Source organism: Trichomonas vaginalis, chromosome IV (genome assembly GCF_026262505.1).
Source record: "Trichomonas vaginalis G3 chromosome IV, whole genome shotgun sequence".
NCBI classification, from domain to species: Eukaryota; Parabasalia; order Trichomonadida; family Trichomonadidae; genus Trichomonas; species Trichomonas vaginalis.
In genome coordinates this window covers 12,272,205-12,294,734 of record NC_067206.1, presented here as the reverse complement: position 1 = coordinate 12,294,734, position 22,530 = coordinate 12,272,205, and the positions used below count along the sequence as shown (strand labels likewise).

Sequence of the window (22,530 nt, the reverse complement as noted above, 5' to 3'; positions counted from 1 at the left end):
TTTTACATGCAAAACAGAAATTACATCTAATTACCAAATAGATTACTATCTTTCCAAAAACATAATTCCGAAATAATCAATTGAAATTTGAACTCATTTATTTATGTCCTCTAATCACATATATGATATGATATCTCAATTTTTTTTCTCAAATCAATATTCAATTGGCACTGTCAGATCAAAAATTGAATGAATTGAATACTGAAAACATGTCACAACATTTTTCTGGATATATCATATTTACAATTATAGATCAATTTTTAACAGAAAAATTTTCTAAAAATTTAAATGAAATTTTTTAAAATTTTGATATATGCAATATATCATATCTGCAATTGATCTTTGATTTACTATTCAAATTTGAATGAAAAAATTATGCTCAAATTGAGATACAGTGACATGTTAAAATGATCTTAAATTCTCAAAAAATTCGTGATGGTGTGCCAGTGAAGGATTGATGTAAATTTTCATTTCTACACAATGACCTCAACACAAATGGTATCAGTACAGAAGAAGAGACAGATGTTCACCAAGGAACAGGATCAACTCCTCATTAACCTTGTTGCTGCATCATCAGAAAAGCCAAACTGGAGAAACATTGCCGAAGCAATGGGCAAAACATCAAAACAATGTCGCGAAAGATATCGAACCTACTTAGCTCCAAATGTTTCCAATACAGAATGGACAGAAGAAGAAGATGAGCGTCTTCGTTCTTTAGTCCAAGAAATTGGAAAGCACTGGTGCAAACTCCGCGAATACTTCCCAGGCAGATCCGACGGAAACATAAAGAACAGATACAATTTCCACATTGAATCATATCGCAAGCAGAAAAAGTTACAAAAAATAGCTGCTTCAGATGCTAACTCATCTGTTGACTCTCAGTCATGCGTTTTTGATGAGAGCATCTTCGATATGTTCAATGTTTTTCAATTTTCTTATGAAAATTCGGTTCCTTGTGCTTGCTAATAAACTAGGTAAGCTTTTGCAAGGATTTTGAGCCATTTATTTCTTAATTCTGTTGGAATGCAGAAAAATATATAGAATTTGTAATTTTTTCGCGTTATAAGTAAATATTTAATATTTACTAATTAATACTATTTAATCTTTTTGATCATCGTTTCAGCAATTACTTCAAAAAAATTCATCCAACAATTTTCTAACGTGAGGTTTGGCTTGGAACTATGGGTCTAAGTATGAGACATATAAAATAGTATGATGGTGATTCTAACAGGTCAATATCATCTTAGGAAATCAAGATACAAAGTCTTTGAGAGAATTTTTATTGAAAAATTTAAGCATAGTATAGGGTTCTTTCATTCATGGTACATTGTCAGTTCAAGTTCATAGGATTGATCGAATATCTCGAAATCACATTCTGATTGCGAGAAAAAGACCCACAAGACTGTCTTACATGATATTGTGATTTAGATAGAGTCATTTCTGGTATGCTGTCAATTCTAGGATAAGAACTAAGATATACTAAATGTACATAATTTCTTAAGTTAAAGATTCTAGGTTCTAACTCCTATTCTGCTAAATAGTGGGGATTGACTATGTATGTCTTCCCGAATGGTACATTCTTTTGCAATCTTATTCTGATTGCAGAACTTTGGCCTCCAAAGTTCAATAGTATACTAATATCCATCGGCTATGTCCATAAGAACAGTGAGTGCATCGAACAGAACCGAAATACACACTTTTATGCCCAAGAAATTCAAATCAGAAATCCCCAAACCAGTACTGGTCAAAGAAATGAATAGAGAAGATAGAAATATCCTGATGATATGTTGATTGTTTTGTTTCTAGTTACAATAAATTAAAAAAAAATTAAATTTTTAAATTAAAAATTTTGAAATAGCAAAAAGCTTAAAAAATTGTTTCACACTACTGGAGATTCATCCATTGATTTGTCTTCTTTTATGCTGTCATCGTGTGAATCCATGTCAGCCTGATTCTTCTTCTTCCTTATAATAAGAAAAGCGATAACTGCAATTACAGCGATAACAACAAGAGCTCCAACTACACCACCGGCTATTTTTCCAGTATTGCCATTACCTTGTTTGGAATCTTCTCCATCTTTTGTATCTTCTTTCATTGGTGCTGTTGAACTTGTATTTGTATCTGTTCCAGGATTGGCACCAGGATCTTTTCCTGGATTAGAATCAGGATCTTTTCCTGGATTACTAGTTGTATCATCAGGTACAGTAGCCAATTTATGTGTTCCTATTTTGGAATTGATTATTATGAACCCTGGATCATCGGATCTATAATTTTTAAATGTATATTTATATGGATTGTCTCGTTTGATAAAGTTAACTTGATAAGTATAGCCCGGGGAACTCCAAAAACCTTCCTCATCATATGTATCATAATCAGGTGCATATCCACCATTATCAATTGATCGCAAACATTGTCCATCAAATGAATACATTAAAACCGCAACAGATTTTGGAGGCTCTAATTTATACATGCAATCTTCTGCTGTTCCAGCAGTTATGCTACCATTTCCAAACATGAATATTTTATCATCTGCTTTCACCCTGAAAAATCCAAAGACATATCCAATTACTTCTTCTTTTGAAATAATTACTAACTTTCCTTCTTCTATGAATTCCATACCTATTACTTTATCCTTTAATAAAGTATACCTCTTATCACCTACCTCAGCATATGCTTGAAGTGTTGAATCATTCGTTACAGGGTTGAGAATGACAGCAGAATCTTTTTGGATAAAATATGCAGAGTTCTTAAACTTTTGTCTACCATATTCTGCCGGTAGTAAAGTTCTTTCATAATCGAGCACCTTTGACTTTTTAGCTATCCTTTGATTATTATCATATTTGATCATGAGTGTAAACAAGTATTTTCCTTTTGCTAGCTGATGGTTTATTTCGAAGTCACTATAAGTATATGAGCTTTTTGATCCAAGAGAAATGAATTCTGTTCCTTCTGTATTGGCATCTGGTCCTATTGAATAAAAAGTCTCGTAATTACCTTCAATTCTCTCATGTGGTTGGACATTGATCTTTATTTTTGTTTCTGTAATTTCCAAATACTTAAAATCAAACTCTAATAATTTATATATTGTGTTACCTACATAGGCATCATGACTATAGCCGGTTATGTTAATAAATTTTTGATGAATATAAAAACTTCTTATATCTTTTGCATCTTGCAGTATTAGAAAAGTCAATGGGAATATTGCTTCTTTTTCTGATGAAGTTCCCAACAATTTTAATTTGTTTTCATCTGAAAAATCAACAAAATAAAATTCTTTTTCTGCAAATGAAGAATAATCAAAATACGACCTACAAATTATATTTGCTGTCTCCCCCATAAAATGATAGGATTTATAATCTTGCATCTTGCATTTGTAATCATTTGGCATTTTCATATCCCGAGGAAGAATTGTGAAAAATGAAGATCTATCGAACTTATCAGTTATCTTTATTATCAAACCTATATTATTCAGATTGACCTTAGCAGTAAACTTTCTTTCATTTGCATTTAATGGAGATAAAGAAATAACATCTTGAAACTCAGAATTATAAACATTTTCGCGATATTGAACTTTGGCTGTAGGGAAATCGTAAATATAATTAACCAGGAATTCAAGAGTCGGTGTTGTAAATAATTCATAAGTTCCTTGACTAAAATATATATTTGGCCCTGGAACAATTTGAATATTTGTTAGATCATAATATTTTATAATTGTATTCGAAGATTTATCAATCATTCCAAAAGATATAGTTGTTTGCTCTTGTGTTTGTTTTGGAATAGTCATACATTATATTCGTTTTCATTTCCATTAGGATTCATTCGCAAATCAATGTCGAGCTGGTCGGTATAACCATTTGAGTCATATGGACCAACTTTAGCTTTATATATAACAGCATTGGTTTCAATATTATCGATATTGCATTTGAACAAATATTCTTTTTCATCTAACATCATGGCTTGTGTTTTTTGGCACGTGATTGAACTGCTTGTTACTTCTCTCTCTTTTGTAATTGTTAAACTGACACCGAAAACAGGAGATTCTTGATTAAGTGGATTAATGAGTTTCAATAATAAATATTTTTGGCCTGCTTCAACATTGTTTGGAATTGTGAATTGAAGAGTGAAATCATTTTCTGTATTTGAAACCTTTGTTGGTTTGTTTATGTTGTTTAAAATTGGATTTGCCATCTGATCAGAATTTTAAGCTGAAAATTCATATTTGAATGAATAATATTCAAGTGCTGCCGCTCTTGTTCTTTTGATATTTAGATTTATCCTTGAATTTGTCTTATATTGATGTGTGCTACTAGCGTCTGTAATTGATTCAATCTGTGGTTCTTGAAGGATTACAAAATCAACAGTCTTATGAGAAACAATAACACCTCCAGTTATTATTACAAATGTAAGTTTTGTTGGCAATGTTTCCTCTGTATTGTATGTGATTTTGCTCCCTAAATCTATTTGAATAGTCTGTTCAGCATTTTTAGTATCAATGGCAATATTATAACTAGTTGTTGATGCATCATATTCACCATATTTTGCAGCAACTGTAAGGGAATTTGATGACTCCAAATTTGTTGATATCTGAATATTACCATCGATCGTTCCTGTTAATGGCAAATATTTGTTAACATTAACAGTCATATCTAGTTTTTTGACTGTTATTGGAACCCTAACTGATGAACGACTTCCTTCAAATATTATTTTACCGGTGGAAGGAAACTCTGTTAACGGGATTTCAAAATTAACTTTTCTATCCTCTCCTTCAGTTGCAGATAAAGTACCACTTACTGATTTAAAATTATAATCATATGAAACTTTCAAATCATCGATATGAATTATATTTTTAAATTTGATTGTTCCGCTAATAGTATCTTTGTTTGCTAGATAATAAATTCCATTATTATCTTTGTGGTTGTTTATTTGTACTTCATCTTCTGTTAGTTCTGGAATTATTTCAAGTCGATCCAATGCAGTTGAAGCAAGAATGGTAGAAGTGTCTGAATCAACCATTATAAATGTTAATTTGTTATAGACTTCTGTTATATCAGATGGAATTGTGATAGATTCATATATATCCAAATCGCCTGGAGCTGCTTTTTGATATTGACAAACTTCAATATATTGATCTACATTTGTTGAATATTCACCGAGTTTGAAGAGAAGCTTAAATTTAGGGGCTGAAGACAATGGCATAAAATTAATCTGATAACCATGCCCGCCATAAAATATAACATCATTTGTGCGCATCATAACAAATAGACGATCTTTTATTGAATCATTGATAACTCGTATTTGATTTATAACAACATTTGATATTGAATCCTTATCTCCATCAATGTAGTGAAAGCGTAAAGCGAAGTAATATACGCCATCTTCTACTGAATTTGGAATGAAGAAGTATTCGTCACCCACATAATTAGTTGAAACAAGAATTTCTTGAAAATCAGTATTATTTACATCATCTAGATTTGTGACAAACACACCTTCAAATTTGTTCGTTCCTTTTCCATAATAATTGGCATCAAATTCTATTAACAATGAAAAAGGGTTCCATCTACGAGAGAATTTATTGAATGTCATAGATGAAGAAACTATATTTGGACTTCCTTCAAAATGGACATCTGTACTAAAATCATTTATAGATAATTTTGTATAAGGATATTCTTCAGTAACAGTAAAATATAACATATTATTACTAATAGTTCCTTGACAAGTATACCTAGGGTTGCTATATTTTCCTTCAAGAATTATTGATGCGGACGCTCCGTACAATCCAGGGCAATGCAAAGATATTTGTTCATTGAACTTCAGATTTGTTGTGATTGGATCACAACGCGATTCCTGGAAAGATAATATAGGGAGTAGGAACATTAACATTTTTGTTTTTATGAAAATCACAACGGCGTTTTCCTAAAAAATATTTTCAATGAAATTTTAAAAAGCAGAAGTATTAATTCGAGATCGGAAGATAATAACATGAAAAACGATATTGTTATTTATTAAAAATCTGATTGATTTGAAAATTGATGATATCGTTTTTTGGACATTTGGAAATTGTCACCAAAATTACATAATATTCTAGGTTCATGAAATTTAAAGGAAAAATTCAATTCAATAGATATCTCAAAAATTTAAAAGGGAAGAGGTTTTGATTGGATCCATAGAATGAAATTCACTTACAGAGGGTTTACAGTTATTGTGAATGGATCAAATTTGTCATATAAATAAATTCACTTTTTTTACGGCGCTGTTAGTGAACTATCACGCTCGTTCATTCGTCAGTATCATTAAGAATAATCACTTTTCACTATAATTATGCTTTCGGATTATCACAATAAAGTCTCTTTACACTTCTTTTCAAATAAATATAATTATGAACCAAGATTTATAATATGTAATTAAATCTTAGAATCCGATTCAGTAAAAATTAATTATCAATAATTCGATTATTCCTTATGAATGTAAAAATTAATTATATGACACCTTTGTATTTTATAAATCATGTATGATATAATCATCATGTCAAAATATTAATTATCCAGACTCAATAAATATGGTATCCAAAAAATGTCTACACTAATCTTGTGTATTCTTTTTCGAAGCAAGCAATATTTCACTCAATATCTTTTTCGTAATATTTCCTTTTGGATGACTAATATTTATAAAAATGAAATTATTGAGTATTTTTGGCACATCGCAGAAATTTTCAGAAGTTCCCTGATCTTCTGAAAATAAATATGTGCATATTAGTACAATATTGAAAAATCTAATTAGAATTAGAAAAATATTTCAAGTTGAAAATAGAATTTAGGCTTTGATCCTTGCATATCGTGATGGTGTTATATTTGTTTCATAAATGAGATTGATTATTAATGGAAAACTCTCGGTTCTTTTTCAGTTCCAAATTATTCAATAACAATTTTTTGTTTTTATGGAGTTGTTTAGGGATTTAAAAACGGTTTCGCCAAATGGCGAATTACTGAAAATTCGCTAACTCAGCCGGATTTTTTCGAATTCGGCGAACTCAAAAAGTGACATAATAAATACTTAATCTGGCTATAATCATTGATAATTTTTGCATATGTCAAAAGAGAGATTCTAGTATTTTTTTTTTAGTTTTTCTATTATAAAAGTGACATCGAAAATTTTTTAAAAAATGATTCTAAATTTTAATAGCGTAAATGATGATATTAAAAAGTACCGACGCTAAGCATTTACATTACTTTGCAGCATATTTCATCATGAATTCACAGACCTGAGAAAAACTTTGATATATCTTGGGTTTGTTATAATTATTTTTTCTGTCACTTTTTTATTTTTTATGACCCAGATTTGCCTTACTTTTACCACCCCTCTAAAGCTGGGGACACCGCCTATCGTTGGGAGTAGCTATTAAATAGAACCACCAAGGGTATTTTTCGAACTGCCAGTGTAGTGTAGTGGAAACATCCTACATAATGATTTATTATGCCAAGGTTTGATTCCCAATTAGCCATTTTTTTTCTTTTTTGGATCATGAATTTTTTTTGGGTCACTATAAGATTTGTTTCATGTTCTAAATCTGCTGCATATGTAATCTATTTTTATTTACCTATTTTTTAAAAATCTATTGGATTGCCAAATTTGAATATATTTAAAATCATAAAAATCCAACAAAACTATAAATATATGTTTTATGCATAGTGCCGATACTCAAATATCAGATTACTTAGATCCATGAATAATATCCGAATTTTTTTTCTTAAAATTAAACTTCAAAACTTCTTGCAATCTTATTCTTAATCAATTGTAAATTTTTAAAACCATTTTTTAAAATAATTTTGCGTAAATTTTATTCTCATGTTGTTTTAATCGAAAATTGATACATTTTCAAAAAAATAATATTGACTTATGAAATTCATTTTTAAGGTGAAATAGTATTGTTTTTATTAAAGTATATGAATAATATATAAAAAATTAATGAATAATATAAGCAGATTTTTAGTTTACAAAACAAATATGAGCAATGCAATTTCAAACTTTTGCTGGCAATTTCGATATTGCTCAAGTTTGTAGTATTTGTGATACCTATAACATCGGCTTAATCAAAATTCGATTTTTCTTATGAGTTATTGAGAAAATTTGATTGCAATGAGAAGGATTTCGACGTTTTTGATAAACTAAGAGCTGAGCTTTAGGGGTTCAGTTCATTTATGGCTGTAGTTTGATGCGTAGATCTCTTTTTTATTGTAAATTCTTTCAGCATGGAGATCGAGAATGAATCTTTTGAGAACTTTATGAGTTTTTACACCCGTAAAGAGGTCCTTCGAGGAAAGATAGTCCAGACTACATGAAGATGTGGGTTAACCAAAAAAATCCGATGGTTTCCCCATATTCATGTAGATCTTCGAAAAAATGAGCACCAAAAAAGCCAAAAAAATAGGCTTTTTATTGGATTTGTACACTAGATCAATAACCTATTTAGGATCTGACACTCTTTTTAGCCAGAGATATGAGGTCCTTTCTAGGAAAACGATCTATTCATCCATAAAAAAAATGAATTATCGTTTTCCCCAGAAATTACATGGGGAGTGGTAAAAGTAAGGAAAATCTGGGTATTTCATTTCAAAAGTTTTTTGTGTAATAATTTAGTATACCAACGACAAGATGATTACTATATATTAGGCACAAATGTTAGAGAAGCTGACTCTAATGCTGATCCATACTTTCTTTGCAAAGATTTAATTATTCCATATAAAAAAGATGGTATTCCTATTACGCATGTTGGCGATTCCGCTTTCAGGCATCATACCTGCTTGAAATCCCTTTATATTCCAAATACAATAATTTCCCTTGGTTATGATTGCTTTGGTTATATTCCAACTTTGTTAAATGTTTTATTCGAAGAAAGATATAACTCAACACTCACATTTGGGCAAGGTGTATTTTATGAAATTACTATGACAATGATGAGAATCCCGAGCAAAATTGCTTCGGCTTCATGGCATGTTTTTACTGTATCTAAAATTAGAAAACTTATCTATTGTGGGATGGATAAAATTGATGGTTTTTGGTTTTATGAGATGACTCCTCAGCCATTTATATACGTGCATCCTCTTTATCCTTATACTAGTTTTTCAAATATTACGAATCTTGTCCGTAGTAATGAATGTGCCGTATATATGAAATGCATATGTTCCACAAAGTGTCAACTACCTTTATCATTTTTTAGATATTTAATTCCATTAGAAATAATACTATTTTGCTAACTATCATTTCTGAAATATTACTTAAATGTTCAAACTTACGTTATATGCTTTATACAAAATCAAAAAAGGATCATAATAAAAAAGCCCTTTTAATTCGATGAATCTCCATATTCATACTTCAAGATGAAAGAATAATTGAACTTTAAAATACTGCCCTGAACTATAGTGATTTGTTGAGCTCAATTAAATAAGAATGTATTAGATTCCAATCTTAAGAATATCAAATCAAAATTACTAATTGCCATTGAAGTTGGCATGTAAGGCAAAACATTCATATAGCATATATGGAATGAGATTTATGAACTAAATTGTATTGAAATATCAATAAATGAGCAGATTTTCTTTCAATTAGAATTTGATAACGTTACTGGTTGATTTTTAATCGATATTTATCAAATATCAATGATAGATATTAATTAACAATGCATGTTATCATATTATTAATAGAATCTATTCGAATGAAATTCATTTGTGGAATGATTAGAAAACTTTATTATAAATGATGGGTAAACTTTGTTTTTAATGCTAAAGTGAGTATAATAGTTGTGAAAATACAATTTTTACGTTTCATATTTTAAAACTGATCTAAGATATTCGTTACTTATTCGAATATACCGGTGTAAAACAAGATGTTATCCTAGAGCCATCAAAATATCTCATTCGTGTATGGGGAGCTCAAGGCGGTTACATACAAAATAAGAGTGCTGGACGGAGCTTACACAGAGGCAATTTTTGATGTCAAAAGTCAAACCAGACTCAATATTTATGTTGGTGGACAAGGTAAATGCGATACAAAAATTGTTTCACAGAACTTCTATAAAGCTGGACTTAATGATGTTGGAAAAAATGGGGAAAAATCATGCTCTGGTGGTGGATCCACATTTATCACTGTAAATAATGTTCAAACGGATGTCCTAATCGCCTCTGGCTCTGGAGGTGGCTCGGGGTATTATGAAATCGAAAACCCGGGCGGTTATGGCGGTTATATTGGAGAAAACGCTCCAGACCTCAAATTTTTTTATTATCACGCAGAGGGAGGAAAGCAAAATCGAGGAGGCTCGAAAAGTCATTTTCAGAATAATGCAGCTTCATGTGATTCATCACCTGGAGGATTTTTGAAGGGTGGTGATGCAAATACTTGCTGGGACGCCTCAGCAGGAGGTGGGGGAGGTGGCTATTATGGTGGTGGTGGAGGTGTGGACGTTGGAAGCGGTGGTGGAGGAAGTAGCTTCGTGAGAAGTGACTTAACTTCACCCGCTTTTTACAATGGAAGCCAAACATTCAAATCACCATCGGGATCATTTGAGCGCGGCCACTTTGGTAATGGATACATTATCATCCAATCTCTTATTACTTGCTCTGCAAGCAAATTATGCTTCAATTTCAACTTCTCGACACTTTTCCTGGCTATTTTGTTTGATTATAAATAGTTTTTTTTTATTTTATTTTATTTTATTTTTATTTTATTTTTTTATGTGTGTGTGTGTGTGAATATATGATGAGTTCAATCATGCTTCTATTTCATGTAATATTGCTCCCACCAAGTCAACATTATTTTCATTTATGCTTTCCAATATTTTATTTTTACCATTAGTATTATTTGATTCACCAATAAAGCTATTATTTTTTCACAGAGTTTGTGGCAGGTAACATAAGTAAGTATATACTCGTTATGACAAATTTAAAATAACAACATAAATAAAAATATATGATGGATATTTCAGAATCAGGATTACATCTAATAAATTTGTATTTTCCTCAAAATTTATATTGAGGAATATTCTTGTTTTCAAACAATCTACACTAAATGCTGTTTAACATAATCAATAAATTAATTCAAAATCGAAAATATTGTTATTAGCATGAAATAACATAATAAAATCAATAAAGGGATATGTTCATCGTTTAGATATTTATTAATTATGACTTTTGAATTAGGAAAAGGTTTTTCAAATGAAAATTTAAAAAAAATAAATGTGATTCTCATATTTTCTATTATAATATTATATTAGCCTTTTTATTGGCATCATGTATATGAGTTTTGCTATATGCAAATAATTTCATATCAAAGTATCAAGTCAAAATATTGACAGGATGGAAGTGTTCTAAAGATTCTTTTTTGAATAAAAAGTGACAAATTTCGATGTTAAACAATTTTTCTTGCCCATTTCAACAGTATTCTCAGATCACAATACCCAATAAATATCCAGTTAACAAACCGATTACGATTGAGCCTTCTGCTGAAATCAATCAAGAATTTTTAGAGGATTTAGAAAAACAGTCGACAAAATACTTTAGCCATCACTTAAATGCAAATAAATATCGAACTCGAATTCCAGAAGAAAGAACAACATCATTTGACTCTGTTGTCAATACTAGATATAAAGATGTTAGAACAGCTGTAAATCAGTCATTATTCTTTACGCGTGCTCAACCAATAGCACAACAATCATTAAGACTCTCCGCCATTTGTCTTCAAAACAGAAAATACGATGAAGTTATTACTATAATTGAAAGATTGATCGCATTACAAAATTATGTTAGCCTTGGACCAGTTTATTCATTCCTAGCATCAATTTTGAAAGGATCCTTCGAAGATGAATCGCATGCTTTTTACCAACTCGAATATGTCTCGATAAGTCAAAAAGATTTACCTCATTTCTTCCATCTGCTTGATGAAATGATAACACTAAATGTTAATGACAAGCCATGCCTATTAAGTTTTATGTATCATGATATTCCAACCTTCATTTCGATTTATCACAGAGAACCACACGTTATGCCGTTGATTAGTAGCAAGATCACATCGCTCAAAAACAATCCTATACGTAATGGCCTAGAAATAAGAGGAAACAATTTGAGATTTTTAACTACAGAGAATCTTATCGCAAAAGCAAGTGCCGCAGCGGACGCATTACCATCCCTACGCCCTGCTATAGAGACACCGCGTGCAACAGTTACTAATATATCCCCTAAAGACACTTCTCAAGTTGCATTATTCATAACCGAAGGAAAATACTCAAAGGCAGTGGCTCTGGCTTCATTACATTTACAGGCTGGTACCAAATTCGCCGAAATGTACATGTATCGTGCAATTGCGCTATATTATCTTGATAATATTCCAGGAGCCATTGTGGATATGTCGAGATCAATTGATTTAGAACCAACAGATGAGAAATACAAAGCAAGAGCTGCATTTTGGCTTGCATTAGGCGATAGAGACCTTTGTGCACAAGATTTGCAACGAGTAACTAATCGCGAAGGTTTGAGTAAGTAATATAAATTGTTTTATGTATGTAAAAATATAGAGCTATGATTATAAAAAAAAATTTTTTATAACAAAAAAAATCAAACAAGGAAATACAAAAGATGTTCAAATCTTCGAATTATATCAGTAAATTGAATTCAAAATTGTAAAAGAATGAGAATATTTACAATTAGATTGTTTTGTGCCTAATTAATAAGAAAATATTAATACCTGATAATGGGCAGTTAAATTACATAATTGAGAAGTGTATAATGGGAAAATAATTTTGAATTTTTGACGGGCTTGGGCTTTTTCGATATTATTTTGGTAAATTTATTAACTTTTTGTAGGTGTCTTCGAGATTTTTGAATTCTGCCGGATTACTTTTTAAGAATTGTGGAGGATTTGAAATAATTTTTTGCATTATTTCAATTAATAGTTCCCTGTTAAGGCTTTTAATATCCTTTTCGATTCTTTGATCGATATCGTCCAGTGTTTTATTGTATTTCATAGATAAATCAACTAAAGTCATTTTATTGTCACTTTTTTACTGAAAAAAATTTGTTTTTTTTTATTCCTCATGTTTGAATTTCTCTTTACATGTCTCTGTATACAATCCTCCATTTTTGTGGTCGGCAATAGCCCAAGAATCGTGGAAAGTCTCGGAGTTAATGTATCGAGAGCTCAAAACATTGAAATTTCAAAGGGCAAATTGTTTATTGTGGAGGAATCGAAGCTCCTGGAGGTTTATAAACCTAACATGAATGAGTTTTGCGCCTTCCAGGAATCCGTGCCATTCAAATATCACGTTTTTTCTAATTCAAACTCGAAATTCAAAAATACATTTAAATTCGATGGCAACAATATTCAAAACAATCAACAAATAGCACTACAATTTTATGCTAACGGATATGACCTCAACGATGATGATCCATATTATATAGTTTCTGCAAATGAAAATTATGAATCAACTAATCCAAATATTCATCGCGAGAACATCTCTTTTCTTGATCAAATGTTTATATCATATCATGTATTTGGCACTTCTTCATCAGAAACCTTAAGTAAACTTTGTCCAACTTTTTTAGGTTCATATCAAAAGTATATTCATATGGGAAGGAACTTATTAATCATAGGAATAATCGTATGTTCTATTTATACAAGCCAATATATGCTAGAAAGAAGGAAAGTTCGTCACATGTGGGTTTTTACGAAAAATTACGAGATTTTATTTGGAACCCAGCTTAGCAAATTAGATACGGAGTCAGCAGAAATTATATCTGACGTTGTTAAGCAAGCAGGAAAATCCAAAAGCCGTGTAAACTGTATTAAGAAAATTATTCGCTTAGAACAGACATTTATCAGCATAAGAGTTGAAGCAAGATTACTAAGTAACGGAAACATACTCGTTTACATGTGGCACGAGCAAATTCCTTTAGATGACGGCGTAAAATTCTCATGTGAGCTCAAATCGGAATCCCATTTCTGCATTGAACCACCACAGATTAGATTTTCGTCATTCCGCGATTTTAACCCTTACCACATTAACTTTACGTTGAATAATAATACAAAATGCCGCATTGACCTTTCAGCATCTGCTTTTGCTCCTTTCCAGCCTTACGGTAAATTGGTGTCCATGTCCGTCATTGCTTTTAATGATTTACGCCTAATGATCAACCATAATCCTTTTAATGGGTCAAACTTCCAAAGAATCTCCACCAACTGCAGCAGAATATTAGGGGCATACCACACCCTATTCTACGACGAGAACAACAACATAATCTTTCAATATACTATGCCTGGTCAGAGGAAATTGACGGAAGAAGAGCTTGCCGACATTCCCAAGCGTGTTCCGAAGGACTTTGCATCAGCGATCATCAAAGATTTCCTTGGTCCGACCACTCAATGTTTTATTTCCAGAATTTCCAGTCCAACAGTCAATGTTCTTGCCGTAATTGACATTGTATCTTTTGAGGATGACGGTATATTTGAAAGTTTTGGCTTTTCCTACTTCTGTTTATGCTGTTTATTCTCTTATCAGTTATCTGTCTCTAAAGAGATGCAGCAACAGTACGATCGTGCCAGCGATTTACTTTCCATGGCCAAGGAGTACACAGTTATGGAGTTTATCGATGACAAAATCGAATATCTCAAATCTACCAACAAAATCATGAGTGATTTCATGTCCAAATCTCGATCCAGAGAGTTAATGGACAAAGATCTCTCCAAACAGAACCAGTTAGTCGTAGGAGCCAACCTAGATATAGCAAATCTCAAACCAGGAGAATTTATTGCCCAAAAAATCATGAAATACGTCGACGGCGGCTACTTCATGATTGACGCCGTCCGCTACATAGAAGACGAGAGCACTGTAACAGTCATAAGCTCCGAAACAGTGACAGATATCATAAATCACGAAGGAGTTCTGATAACATCAGTTCGAAATGCGGAAGAAATGTACGACGAGTTCCATGTCCACACATTCCGAATCGAAAACAACAAGTTTATTTTGCAAGATGACTCACTAGAAGAAGAAATTTCTAAATACGGTTTGCCAAACGATTATGTAAAGTCCACTTCACTTTCTGACTTCGTTATTCCATCCGACACCACTGTTTTGACTCAGATTCTTGAAGGGAAGAGTGGCTTACCTGTTCGCATCAAGTGTTTGAGTGTTGGCTACATCTGGTATTTGATGTATTCCAACCAGAAAGAAGGATTTCTGTTTAACATAAATAAATACATACATCCGAAAAACCGTTTGGAATATGTCAAATGTGAAGTGGAACCACCAATCTATTTCTGGCGTCTTGACGAGACAAATGACAGAGTTATTTCTGTACATTCGAGACCAACAATTTGGGATGCGTTAGGTGTGAAAGAAACAGATAAAAAGTTCAGTGATCTGAAGGAGTATTTGCATCCAAGTAATTCCAATGTTTTGGACAATTTCTACGAACTCGCGAAGAACAAATTCGAAGAAGAACTGCTGATCAGAAAGAGCAACAACGATTACGAGTGGTATCAGTTAACAGCGAGTTGCCGTGATGATGGAATCTACTGCACATTGAGTCCGATGCAGAGATTGCGCGAATTAAACACAGCTTTGAACGAAACACAGAAATTGCATGACATTTTGTTGTTGGGTGGAAAAGTTGTTTTGTGGAGATTTTCCGATGACAGAAATCCACTTCCTCCGATCAGATCAATCACTCCTCGCCACTCAAAGATACTGAGAATGAACTGGTCGACAGTTGACGAGCAAGTCCACGAGGATTACAAGGAACAGTTCGCGAAGAAACTGCGCCAGGCAATTGACGAAAGCGGCTGGATTGAAAGCGATCTCCCAATAATAAGCGATGGAGTGGAAACATGGGTTTCTGTCCGAGGCCAAGGCGACTGTTTCGCGAGAAGAATCATCGGTGTTCTCATCGACATCACTGACAACAGAAACGCCTTCATGGAGCTGGAAGAGAAAGGACAGGCAGCGGAACAAGCAAACCGTGAGAAAACGCAGTTCTTGGCCAATATGAGCCATGAAATAAGAACTCCTATGAACGGAATCTTCGGAATGTTGGATGTTTTGGCTTATCAGGAACTTACACAAGAACAGAGGTTATTAGTTGATTCAATCAGATCTTCTTCATTCCAGTTGATGAGATTACTCGATGATACATTGAACTTGAGTAAGATCGAACAAGGAGAGCTTGAATCAACACCAACAACTGTTAATCTTCTGAAGATAATTGAGCCAACAATGATTGCAAATTCGAGTAGAGCGAGAATGTCGAAAATTTCATTTTCAATCATTGTTTCGAAGAACTTTCCAACACTTGTTTACGCAGACTCCCAACTCATCATGCAGATCATTAACAACCTTCTCTCCAACGCTCTCAAGTTCACGAAGAAAGGAGGTGTAACTCTCAAGATGAAGTGGGATTCGACACCGACATCAGACAACGAATACTTAGTTGTTTCTGTTTCTGACACAGGAATTGGCATCAGCGAAGAACAGAAGAAAGTCATTTTCGAGAGATTCATGCAGGCAGAGACTTCAACAAGTCGATACTACGGAGGAACAGGATTAGGATTGCCATTAGTCCAAGAGATTGCAAGATTCCTTGGAGGAAATGTCGATGTGCAATCAACTCCTGGAGAAGGATCAACATTCATTGTTAGGATTCCAATGCAATCTTTGATGCTTCCTTACTCTCCTCCTTTCACAGACAACCAGCCTCGCATTGTCTGGATGCTGATAAACAACACACAGTTGCGTGACAGCTTGACAGAATGGCTTGAATCGCATCATTACAAAGTTGTTTATCTTAATTCATCGCAAGACATTGCTGAACAGAGTTCTAAGTCACATCCTTTCCTACTTTTCGTAGAAGGAAATAACTCTGAATGGAATGACATAAGTAAAGTTGTCAGCAGCCAAAAGAAGCCATTCCCTGTTTGCTCTTTCTGCGATCCTGGTGAATGTTCGCCATTTAAATACGCACTTGTTAAACCTGTAATTCCAACACATGTCCTTCATTTGTTGAACTCATTGAGATACAACAAACATGACATTGTAAATACAAATCTGATTGTTGGAAACAGAGATGACCAAAGCCGTCGTATTTTGGTTGTTGAAGATAACAAACAGAACCAGTTCGTCATGCAGAAGATTCTGGAGAAACTAAATTGCGACTATGTCATTGCAAACAATGGACAGGAAGCAATTCAGATTCTAGGACAAGACAATTTCGATTTGGTGTTCATGGACTGCCAGATGCCTGTTCTTAACGGAATTGATGCAACAAAAATCATTCGCCGTTCAGGAAAACACTACTCAACTGTTGCTATTGTTGCTCTTACAGCTAGTGCAGTTGAAGGTGATGAATTGACTTGCAGAGAAGCAGGAATGGATGGATATCTGGCTAAACCAGTTAGAATGCAACAGATCATGGATATTTTGAAGAAATTCCCTCCTCATTAACTTTTTTTAATATGTGTTATTTGTTTTATTTATGTAAATTTTGTTTTATTTTTTAATATTTGTCGTCAACAAAACAATGAAATCTATTCTCCGGACTATGCCCAATGATACTGTCTCCGCTCTCGTGTAAATTTTTTGGCCCGAAAAAAACACTTTGTGAATAGATAGAGATAATAGAGAAGCTCAATATGTTTGGGAGATTTTCACATCATTAGAGGTCAAAACATCACTCATACAAATCATAATGTAATCTAATTATACCTAAATAGTAGTTTGTTTTATTATATTGACTTCAGTAAATACCACTTTTTTTTGAAAAAAGAAAATTTATAAACCATTATAATGATAATAAATCATTTTTCACCAAACCAGCTGCTAAATCAAGGGCAGTTTTTCCAGAAAAATTCTTTGCTTCTTTATCAGCGCCAACAGAGATAAGATATTTAACAACTTCAAGGTAACCATTATGTGATGCAGACATGAGCGATGTGTATCCATTCTTATTCTTCGCGTCTTTATCAGTTCCAACAGAGATAAGATATTTCACAATTTCAAGATGACCATTTCCTGAAGCATAATTGAGTGATGTAGATCTACTATCATTCATTGATTCTTTATCGATTTCAATAGAGATAAGATATTTAACAACTTCAAGATGGCCATTTTCTGATGCACAAATGAGAGGATTCGACTTAGATCTAGTCTTTGCTTTTCTATTAGCGCCAACAGAGATAAGATATTCAACAACATCAAGATGACCTTCTTTTGATGCATAAACGAGAGGAGTGAATTCTTGCATGTCCTTAGCTTCTTTATTAGCTCCAACAGTGACAAGATAATTAACAACTTCAAGATGACCATTTTCTGATGCACATATGAGTGAATTCCGTCCCCAATCATCCTTTGCTTCTTTATTAGCTCCGGCAGAGACAAGATACTGTACGATTTCGAGAAGACTGAATTTTGATGCTTCAATGAGGGGAGTAAATTGAAATTTATCCGTTGCTTCTATATCAGCCCCAGCTGAGACAAGATATTTAACGACTTCAAGATGACAATTCACTGATGCATTTGTGAGTTGAGTGAACCCATCTTTATCCTTTGCTTCTTTATTAGCTCCAGCTGAGATAAGATATTTGACAACTTCAAGATGACCATTCTTTGATGCAACTATGAGCGGAGTCATTCGATTATCATTCCTTGATTCTATATAAACTCCAATCGAGATAAAATGTTTAACGACTTCAAGATGACCATATGTTGATGCAATAATGAGTGGGATGCCTAATTTTTTTACTTTGTTATCACTGTAATGCTTTAATAGTGATTTAATAAGTGAAAGATATCTTTTTTGCATGCTTTTATCATGGGAGATTCAAATTCTTCTGGATTCATCGAATTTTTTGAAAAGTCCGATAAAAATAAATCTTTCAAATTTGTATAGTTTACACCACAAAGATAGAACTTACACCTTCATTATTTGGAATAATTCAAACCTCATCCCAGTGTAACATTTTTATGAAATGTTCCCTTTACCTTCTTCAAAATCTAATATCAGCAAAAAATATAATGCTTGAAATAACATTTTAAGATCACATAAGATTATACTGCCATATTAGTTCCTCCTTTCATCAATATGTGCTCAAATTAGAAATAAATTCTCAATTGAAAGTTTTACTGCATAATTATTTAAAAATCTGAAAGGATAACTACACATGTGATGGAAATAGCAAATGCCATAGATAGAATTTATGTTTTCATTGTTTTTATTATTGTATCCGTATTAACACAATTATTGAATTGATTTGTGAGTAATACGCACTAAATAATGTATCACTTTTTTTTGTTTATTATTTTGAAATGAATGATTTAGAAGATAACTTCGCAAGCCAGATTGATGCAGCTATATCCAATCCGTCGTTTGCAGATTTTGAGCTTGAAAAACTAGAAAAAATATTCAGCAATCCAAAATTACGAATTAAAGATCATCACAATTTACAAAGATTTCTATTAAAATTACTTTCAAAACATGGAAAGAAAGCGTCTTCACTATTCTCTACATTAGATTTAAGTCGTCTTACTCCTAGAGAAGCTTTAGAAGTTTTGGAAAACAATGATCTTGATAAACATTGCATTGGCGAATCAGCGTGTAACGTATGTATACATCTTATCAAAGAAAGTAACGATTTAAAGAAGCAAATGAGCATTCTTTCTAGTCGTCTTGAAGATATCGAACAATACAATTTTGCAGACGAATTTTCAAGAATCAATCAAGCATTTCAAGTCATTGAGAATCGCATCGAAAAGAACATACCACGAGCGTCTCAAAAAACTGCAAAGATCAATGCAAATCTCGATAAACATGTCGATCAGAAGCTAGCAATGCTTGCAGACGGTGTTGCTAAGAAGATTACAGATTTAGAGTCCAAAATCAAGAAACAAGATCGTGCCCAAACCTCTCATTTCAAAGAAGCTCTCGACAAATTAAAATCTGTCGAATCCGGAATTGATCCTCTCAAGAACGAATCGAGAGAAATGCGTCGCTCAATACGTTCCGTACTACAGAAACAGATAGAAATCGAAGAAGCCCTCAAAGGCGACGCATTTCTTCCTACAGACTCAGTACAGCTTCCTTTCGCCGGCCATTCGTTCGATGGTATACTTGCTTATCTTACAGATGTCTGCCAAGGCAATGTTCATGATAAACATTCGGTTACAATCACATCATCTTCAATTGACCACGAAACTCCATCATTAGTTGCCGCAAGAGACCCATCAGACTTTTTCTTATCCGAAAACAAACCTGGCCAATGGATTAAGTTTGATTTCGGAGAAAATGTCGTTTGCTTATCTCATTATTCCCTGAAGACACATAAATATTCAGGAAATTCGACTCATTTAAAGAACTGGGTAATCGAAGGCTCGAATGATGGCGACGAATGGACAAAACTCGACAGAAGAACAACAAGTGTTCTGAACGGAGCAAATAAGTTCCAGACATTCCCAATAACGAATAATGCTGGAGCTTTCAGATACGTAAGGCTTAAAATGACTGATGTTAACTACAGAGGTGATAATGTCCTCGGATTACAGTCAATCGAATTCTTTGGCGCCCTTATGAAGGCACAGCCACAATCTGTTGAATAAAATTACTATATATATATTATGAATTTATATATTTTTTTATAAAAACTATAATTTAAAAATATAAAATATCTAATAATTGCATTGAAATATATTTCAGACATTTACTATAACACGTTATACCATATAAATTTCAGGTAAATTAATAATGATTTTATTTCTACAACAGCAAATCAATAGAATAAATATATCTAAGTGTCTTCGTAAATGCCTCGTAATGGCTATTGATTATGATATCAAACAATAACAGTATGATAAAGTTTCAAAATTTCAATATGACCCTCATGAAATCCAAGTAATTGTTTGGCAAACAAATATTATTTGGTAAGTGAAGTCAAATCACTTCTGTAAAACTGCATGAATGCATTTTAATATCGCAATTTAATCTTCATACAAAAATCGTAGTAGCCGATTTACTGTATATTTCAATTGTGGATTAATCATTAGAATGCGATTTATATATCTGATTATCTAACAAAAATTTTGGCTGGATACTATCGAATCAAAATTTGATTTTCTATTGTATGTTTCTGTAAATGTAATTCATATTTTTAGTCATTATATTAGCTATCCTATTACTGTGAATAGTTTATAACGATATTTACTAAAATTGTAAAATATAATCAATCCAAAGAGGTGTCATTCGAGTTAACATCCTATTACAAAGCATAGATTGCTATGTTCTGTTGCATGGCCCCAACGAAGGCTTGCTTGATTATATACATATGGAAATTAGATGTTTTAAAATGCCCTTGATTTTTTTTTATTTTTTAATTTTCCATCAAAAAATCAAAAATGGTTGAAGTTAAGTTTCAATTTTACTTAGAACGTAATGATAATAGTCAAATTGCTATGTATAAGCTATGCAATGAACCAATTTTGTACTATCATGCTTCTAGAGAGCAAAACGCAGTTTTTATTCAAGTATTTAGTTCTGAAAACGATAAATCCTGGGGAACCAACGATAAAATGCATAAAATGAAAATAAGTATTCGAGTTAACATTGATAATCCAATATCAGAGGGCTATGTCTACGAAAAAGAGTTATATGGAATTTATAGAACTGGATATCCATTAACTTTCGATTTTGATTACATGCTACATCTCCAAATTGTAAAATCTCGAGTATTTGACTTCGTTTTCTCAATAGAAGAAGCCGAAATTCCTGACAATTTCAAATTTACTTTTACTCAAAAGTATTCTACAGAAGTTAATGACATATTTAATTGCTTATTCAAGTTATACAGAGATTCAGAGAAAAGAAAGTATTTGCCAGAAGATATTTTTAATTTTTTCGAAGATCATAGGCATAACATCTCAGAAATCGACATTTCAGACTTCCAAGTTCTAATTAGACATTCCAATACATCCAATACGAAAATCAAATACTATTTCAACTTCGATTCAAATGAGAATCATCAAATTTATGATTTTGTAACTAAAGATAAACTCAATGACAATTTATTACCATTAATATACGTAAACAAGCTTGATAACCTTGAATGCAATGAAGAATACTCTTTATCCGATAAGAATTATACAAAAGAAACTAAAATTTTAGTTTGTGACAAAAGTAAATTCAGAGAAGTGAATGAAAACCTTGATTGCTCTTTATCTGATGAGAATTATAATAGAGAAACTAGAAAAGTGAATGAAAACCTTGATAATTCTAAAATAAGGATTTACGAAGCTACAGATGCTGTTGCAAAACTTGAAAGCATTCAGTTCAAATCGTTAAAGGAAATAGATCCAAATTTGACATTTTATGATTATGTTTATAAAAACGAAAATACTCTTTACGAAGTTCTTGAATATGGACGGTATGCAAATTCATATGATATTGATCAAAACGGGTATTTCCCGATACATCCTTCTAATTACTGGTTGGAAGGATATCACTCGTATAT

At 32.4% G+C, this 22,530-nt stretch overlaps 9 protein-coding genes across 9 annotated transcripts in view; 5 read left to right on the top strand and 4 right to left on the bottom strand.

Moving 5' to 3' along the window:
• Positions 1-451: 451 nt before the first annotated feature.
• Positions 452-1,078, top strand: TVAGG3_0077080 (RNA polymerase II transcription regulator recruiting protein; the record flags this gene model as incomplete). The annotated part of the gene is made up of 1 exon (XM_001319958.2): positions 481-966. The coding sequence occupies one exon, from the start codon at positions 481-483 to the stop codon at positions 964-966; it is 486 nt and encodes a 161-aa protein (XP_001319993.1).
• An 801-nt stretch (positions 1,079-1,879) lies between these two features.
• On the bottom strand, positions 1,880-3,736 carry TVAGG3_0077070 (glycoprotein 38 family; the record flags this gene model as incomplete). Its single annotated transcript, XM_001319959.1, has 1 exon — positions 1,880-3,736. The coding sequence occupies one exon, from the start codon at positions 3,734-3,736 to the stop codon at positions 1,880-1,882; it is 1,857 nt and encodes a 618-aa protein (XP_001319994.1).
• Positions 3,737-3,780: 44 nt separating this feature from the next.
• TVAGG3_0077060 (uncharacterized protein) lies at positions 3,781-4,188 on the bottom strand (the record flags this gene model as incomplete). The annotated part of the gene is made up of 1 exon (XM_001319960.1): positions 3,781-4,188. One exon carries the CDS (start codon positions 4,186-4,188, stop codon positions 3,781-3,783), a length of 408 nt encoding a protein of 135 aa, XP_001319995.1.
• A 12-nt stretch (positions 4,189-4,200) lies between these two features.
• On the bottom strand, positions 4,201-5,196 carry TVAGG3_0077050 (uncharacterized protein; the record flags this gene model as incomplete). The annotated part of the gene is made up of 1 exon (XM_001319961.1): positions 4,201-5,196. One exon carries the CDS (start codon positions 5,194-5,196, stop codon positions 4,201-4,203), a length of 996 nt encoding a protein of 331 aa, XP_001319996.1.
• A 6,198-nt stretch (positions 5,197-11,394) lies between these two features.
• TVAGG3_0077040 (tetratricopeptide repeat domain domain-containing protein) lies at positions 11,395-12,528 on the top strand (the record flags this gene model as incomplete). Its single annotated transcript, XM_001319962.1, has 1 exon — positions 11,395-12,528. The coding sequence occupies one exon, from the start codon at positions 11,395-11,397 to the stop codon at positions 12,526-12,528; it is 1,134 nt and encodes a 377-aa protein (XP_001319997.1).
• A 553-nt stretch (positions 12,529-13,081) lies between these two features.
• On the top strand, positions 13,082-17,510 carry TVAGG3_0077030 (phosphorelay sensor kinase protein; the record flags this gene model as incomplete). The annotated part of the gene is made up of 1 exon (XM_001319963.1): positions 13,259-17,479. One exon carries the CDS (start codon positions 13,259-13,261, stop codon positions 17,477-17,479), a length of 4,221 nt encoding a protein of 1,406 aa, XP_001319998.1.
• A 244-nt stretch (positions 17,511-17,754) lies between these two features.
• Positions 17,755-18,859, bottom strand: TVAGG3_0077020 (ankyrin repeat protein family; the record flags this gene model as incomplete). The annotated part of the gene is made up of 1 exon (XM_001319964.1): positions 17,817-18,836. The coding sequence occupies one exon, from the start codon at positions 18,834-18,836 to the stop codon at positions 17,817-17,819; it is 1,020 nt and encodes a 339-aa protein (XP_001319999.1).
• Positions 18,860-19,333: 474 nt separating this feature from the next.
• TVAGG3_0077010 (glycosyl hydrolase family 92) lies at positions 19,334-20,632 on the top strand (the record flags this gene model as incomplete). The annotated part of the gene is made up of 1 exon (XM_001319965.1): positions 19,340-20,626. The coding sequence occupies one exon, from the start codon at positions 19,340-19,342 to the stop codon at positions 20,624-20,626; it is 1,287 nt and encodes a 428-aa protein (XP_001320000.1).
• Positions 20,633-21,119: 487 nt separating this feature from the next.
• Positions 21,120-22,530, top strand: part of TVAGG3_0077000 (uncharacterized protein) — a gene marked incomplete at both ends in the record, with an annotated part of 2,805 nt that continues 1,394 nt past the window's right edge. Inside the window, one exon of the mRNA XM_001319966.2 lies at positions 21,419-22,530. This exon is cut by the window's right edge and continues 328 nt beyond it. Within this exon, the coding sequence (XP_001320001.1) occupies positions 21,419-22,530 (1,112 nt within the window).